General features: G+C 48.2%; 1 protein-coding gene across 1 annotated transcript in view; it reads left to right on the forward strand.

Moving 5' to 3' along the window:
* Positions 1-3,429: 3,429 nt before the first annotated feature.
* The window catches only part of CSE1L (chromosome segregation 1 like), a 44,701-nt gene continuing 42,179 nt past the window's right edge, over positions 3,430-5,951 (forward strand). The window contains exon 1 of the mRNA XM_023511982.1: positions 3,430-3,627. Coding sequence (XP_023367750.1) covers positions 3,492-3,627 — 136 coding nt within the window. The 5' untranslated portion in view covers positions 3,430-3,491. The remainder of the gene's footprint in view (positions 3,628-5,951) is intronic.

Consider the following 5,951-nt stretch of genomic DNA (forward strand, 5'->3'; position numbering starts at 1 on the left):
CCCAAGGTGGTAAGGATTACAGGCGTGAGCTACTGCACCCAGCTTCAAAAATTTTTAAAGATTATTAAATTACTGTTGAAAGAAGTTAAAAGCAAAGTATATTCTTTTTTTATACTTTTTTTGATCAACATAATTTAAGTGTGCCACAGAAGATTTAACTATAGGTTCAAGTGGGCAGTGAAATAAAAAAGGTTGATAAACACTGCTCTAAAGCCTGCCTGAGATCCTCTCCATTTCCTGCCTGAGATCCTCTCCATTCCCATCCCTCTTTTCCATTGCTACCTTGATGCCAGGTGATAGAGCAAAGAACACACTTAGCACTTAGAAGACCGTGGGGGAGAAATACAAATGTAGGCTTACCTACTACTCAGGCTACTCTTACGAGCATTTGAAAGTTTTGGAGGGGGGAAAGTTGGCCCACTACCTGCATCTTTTGGCCACTTCAGGTTTCAGCCTGCATCACAAAGACTTGCATGTGTACATGGATACTTAAGCTCTGGCCAAAACTCCTGCATACACCTGCCTCCTACTTACCCTTCTAGCTGGGGGGTGCTCACAGCTGTTGCGCAGCTCATCCTCTGAAGAAGTGACCCAGGCAAGGGGGCTTCACAGACTGGGGGCCAATTGGTGGGGCATACCAGGGCCCTATGCGACTAGAGCATACAGCTCATGGGCCACGTGCAGGACATTTATCTGGCCTGCCGGGTATTTTTGCTGCCGCTGCCTGTCCTGCTTAGCAGCCGACTTGTGCCTGCAGTCTGGCCCTCTAACGGTCTGAGGGACAGTGAACTGGCCCCCTCTAAAAAGTTTGAGGACCGCTGGACTAGAGTGTGGTCTAAATGGGGGCAGCACAGGTTCTGGGTGAGCATATCTACTTGGCCCAAGGGCTGCTTCCCTGTGTGAAGGAGCAGCTGGAAGAGGGCCAGAGTGGAGCCATCTAAAGCAAAGGGTCCAGGGGCTTACCCTGGTCTAAGGCAGTACCACCTGGGGGAAAGGAGGGCTGAGAGATGGGAAGATGACAAAACACACTTCTAAACAGCCATAGAATGGCCATAACAACCAGTGCTCTGGTCATTTCTTATTTCCCAGGTGCTCTTTTGTAGGATTCATATACACTGGTCTTTTAATCCTCACAACCACCCGAAGAGGCAAGTTACTATTATCATCCCATCTTAGAGATTAGGCCACTAATAAATTATAAAGTACTTGTCCACCCTCACAAGGTGGCGTCAGGATCTTAACCTGGGCAGTCTGGCTCACATCCACACTTAACTAGTATAATGTAAAAGGATAAAAGAAAAGCGATAATGAAGGGATGATAACAGGTATGCCAGGAAATGGTTAACCAAAAGAAAGCAGGTCCAACCTTATTAATATAAGACAAGACAAAATTGGAAGAGGAAAGCTTTGGAAGAAACAAAGAAATATTTTCATTTTGTCAAGTGGCAGACTTTTTTTTTTTTTTTTTTTTGAGACAGACCCTCAAGCTGTCCCCCTGGGTAGAGTGCCATGGCATTACAGCTCACAGCAACCTCCAACTCCTGGGCTCAAGCGATTCTCCTGCCTCCGCCTCCCAAGTAGCTGGGACCACAGGCGCCCGCCACAACGCCCGGCTATTTTTTGGTTGCAGCCGTCATTGTTGTTTGGCGGGTCCGGGCTGGGGATTCGAACCCGCCACCTTAGGTGTACGTGGCTGGCGCCTCAAGTGGCAGACTTTATCAAGAAGAAATACCATCAACCTTTACCTAAAAGCATGGCTTCAACATGAAAACCAAAGGCAGACTGAAAACATCGGATAGAGAAAAATTCAAATAAGGCAGTAGAGGGCATAAATAATACATTACCTACAGTTCACGTCCTAATTAGTGAAAGATTATTTTGTTTTGTGTTGTATGGATTTCCCCATCACATATGCAGCATATATTTAAAAAGAAATAAAAGTGCCTCCACTTAAAAAAAAAAAGTAATAGACTCAGCGCCTGTGGCTCAAGGTGCTAAGGCACCAGCCACATACACCTGAGCTGGTAGGTTCAAATCCAGCCTGCCCCGCTAAACAACAATGACAGGTACAACCAAAAATTAGCCGGGCATTGTGGCGGGGGGCTGGAGTCCCAGCTACTTGGGAGTGGAGGCAGGAGAATCGCTTGAGCCCAGGAGTTGGAGGTTGCTGTGAGCTGTGATGCCACACAGCTGGGTGACAGTTTGAGGCTCTGTCTCAAAAAAAAAAAAGCAATAACCAACAATCAGATACTTTTCAATTTCTTTCTGCATTTCATTTGGGCCTTAAAAGCGAGACTGAGGGTGAGTCTCAGTGAGTATGGGGCACCAGCCCCATGTACCAAGGGTGGCAGGTTCAAACCCGGCCCCAGCCAAACTGCAACAAAAAATAGCCAGGTGTTGTGGCGGGTGCCTATATTCCCAGCTACTCAGGAGGCTGAGGCAAGAGAATCGCCTAAGCCCAAGAGCTGGAGGTTGCTGTGAGCTGTGACACCACTGCACTCTACCCAGGGCGACAAAGTAAGACTCTGTCTCTTAAAAAAAAAGAGAGAGAGAGAGAGAGATTGAGCCAAAAGAAGACCTGCTTTTTCTAAGCACAGCCAGATGTGTTTACACCCTCCTGAATCCAAATGAAATGTAAAATTATCTTCCTCTTATGGTGTACATCATAAATAATGTGTCTTTTCATAATCTCTTTCCATACATTAGACAGATTGTCTTATCAGGGTTTGGAAACAAAGGATACTGCACGAATGATTAGTTCCCTACTCCTCCAAGTGGCTGAATTATTTTCTTTCTTTTTCGGTACAGTCTGGAGTTGTAGCAAACCCCAACAATGTGTGTAAATGGCGGTGCGAGGCGGAGAGGGAGTGGCTTCTCTAACTTCATTCCCTGCCACCCTCTACTTCACTAAGCCCCAGAATTGTTCGTTCCTGTCTCAGAGCCTTTGCTATTGCTATCCAAATCTTTTAGAATGCTCGCCAGGCTGATCTGTCACTCAACTGTCTCCTGGCTAAAATTCAGGTCTGTTATCACTTGTTCAGAGGCCTTTCTTGAGTATCCCGTTTACCGTCCAATTTACTGCTTGCCATATCATCTTGTTTTATATTCTCTTCTCACAGCACTTACCTAGATTTGAAATTCTTATTCATTTGTTTATTCCATGTTGCCCTCTAAAATGGAAGCTCCACGAGGAGGGGAAGTTCTCTTAATATGAGATGCTATGTGCATGACTTTGGACAGTTCAACATTTAAAACCTACTACGTTCTAAGCCCTGACATCAAAATAGGTAGCAAACCAACAGCTACCCGCTGAATCTGCGTTCCTCTCAGTAAAATGGACTTTGAAGCTGGTTGGAATGCTCAGCACCAAAGGGCATTGTCACTTGTGACATCAGCGCAAAAACAAACCAGAGTCCCAATTGGCTTTTCGAGCCTGGGTGGGACCAGAGCAGCGTTCCTAGCCCCGCCTCCTGCCTCTACCCAGCTCGCGCATGCGCCCCGGCCCCGGCCTCGCTGCCGCGCCATTTTGCCGGGGTTTGAAAGTGAGGCGGAGCGGCGGCAGGAGCGGGTGGTGCCGGCTACAGTCCGCGGCTGGGAATCCCTCCTCGGTTCCCACATCCCCACGAGGTGAGGCGCAGGGCGTTCACGGCCTAGCAGGGTTGCTCTTGGGGGGTAAGGAAGGAGGCGCTCCCTAACTTCCGAGCGCTAGGAAGCGAGGACTCCGCTTCTCGAGAGAACGGAGTATGGGCCTGCCCCTCGGGCAGTGCACTCAGGCAAGGTTTTTGCCTCTGCAGAGAAGCCTTGGCGCACCTTGCGAGGTCCTAGGTCTCCGGCCCAGGCCCCGGTGGTCCGGGCCTGTGAGGGGCGAGGGCACCCGAGACGCGGCCTAACTCGAGCCTGGGGAGCTCCCGCCCATTCCCCTTCAGCGCCTCCCTGGTTGGCTGCGCCGCCGCCCCGCCGTTTGGGAAGGCCGCTCTTCATTGGTGGCGCCCGCTCGTCTCTTCTAGGCGCCGGGGTCACCTGCAGTGTGAGCAGGGCGTGCGGCAGCGAGGCCTGTCCCTACCCGGGCTGCGGGATGCGTGCAGCTGCCGGCTGCCTCGCCATCTCCTCTTTCCCCGAACGCTGGTGAAGGCCCTGAATTCATCCTTCTCTAATCCAACAGCGCGCCAGTCTCCCCGACTGTAAAAGGAGCACCATGATCTCACTTTGCTGAATTACGGAGATTAAAGTCTAGTCCATGCATCTGAGACATAATAAATGCCCAGTAACATGGTAGTTTCCCTGTTTTTGAGGGAGCTCTAAGCTATGGTGTTTCGGAGCCTGGGCTTTGAAATTAGATCACCCGGGCTCGTTCCAGACAGCCTCTCCCCTAGGAGTATAATTTAGGATTGGTCACTTCATCTCTCAGAGCCTCTCTTTTCTTAGCTGTAAAATGGGGTTAATAATGTAATCTATCTCGTAAAGTGTCTTTGAGGATCTGCTAATGTAACTGGTTTACAAAGGTTCCATCTGAACTGACCATTGACCGTGCATCTCTTTCTCTTCCTTAGCCACCTTAGCTATACTCACCTTTCTTAAATATCCGAGTCTCATTTCTACTTTGTTTATTTATTTATTTATTTTTTGAGACAGCCTCAAGCTGTCGCCCTGGGTAGAGTTCCATAGCATCATAACTCAAAGCAACTTCCAACTCCTGGACTTAAGCGATTCTCTTGCCCCAGCCTCCCAAATAGCTGGGACTATAGGCCCCCACCACAGCGCCGGCTGTTTTTTGGTTGTAGTTGTCATTGTTTGGGGGGCTTGGGCTGGATTCGAACCCGCCATCTCTGGTGTATGTGGCTGGTGCCTTAGCTGCTTCAGCTTCAGGCGCCGAGCCCTCATTTCTGCTTTAAAGCATTTGCACTTGCCTTTCGTTTGTGTGGAAATTACCAACATCAGATCCTTGCAAGACCAGCTGGCTCCAAGTTTCTCTTACCTTAGGCCTCCTCTGACCAACCTGGCTAAGGACTTCTTTCCCTAGGCTCTTCTCCAGAATCTGCTCGTTTGATTTATTCATAGTATTTGCCTTTCTCCCCAGTTACATATTTTTCTTAGCTGCTAGGATGTAAGCTCTTTGAGGGCAAGGATCTTGTCTGTCATGCTTGCTTTTGTATGGTGCCACCCCACATGTGCTTGCCTTATGTGCATGTAGATGGGCAAGTATTCTTGTGTGGAGGCACAGGAGGGGATTTCATCAGTGCTTTTTTTCTCCTCTTTACCTTGAATTCTTTAGACTTTGTGTCTTATATTTTTTTCTTAGAGACTGGCTCTCTATTGCCCAGGCTACAGTGCAGTGATCTGATCACAGCTCACTATAAACTATAATCTTGAATTTCTAGGCTCACACTATCCTGCCTCAGTCTCCTAAGTAGCTGGACCTGCAGGGGCACACCACCACACCCAGTTAATGATTTTTTATAGGGACAGGGTCTGACTGCATTGCTGGTGGTGAACTGGCATCAAGCAGTCCTCCCCTCTTAGCCTTCTAAAGTGCTAAGATTACAGGCATGAGCCATCTCACCCAGCAACCTTTTATCTTTCACTTCTTTCTATTGATGCAAAGGAATCTCTTCTCCCTTCTGGTTGCTCTGATTTCTGCTATTTGGGATCTGGGGCAGAGGGAAACCATTTTCTGTACAGGATTGGATGGATGTGAGAGCAATGCTCTAGTTGTAAAACTAATTTGTTTCTTTATTCATTTAATAACTTTATTGTGAATCCATTTAAAATCTGTGGCTACAATGAAGACACAAAAATTGAGAAGGTCCCCTCCCTTGAGAAGTTTATATTCCAGTGAATGAAAGAAACAAGAACACAGTCTTGGCGCCTGTGGCTCAAGTGGCTAAGGCGCCAGCCACATACACCTAAGGTGGCAGGTTTGAATCCAGCCTGGGCCCGCCAAACAACAATGA

The sequence above is a fragment of the Otolemur garnettii genome, unplaced genomic scaffold, assembly GCF_000181295.1.
Source record: "Otolemur garnettii isolate 467f Iridium unplaced genomic scaffold, OtoGar3 scaffold00023, whole genome shotgun sequence".
In the NCBI taxonomy this organism is placed as follows: Eukaryota; Metazoa; Chordata; class Mammalia; order Primates; family Galagidae; genus Otolemur; species Otolemur garnettii.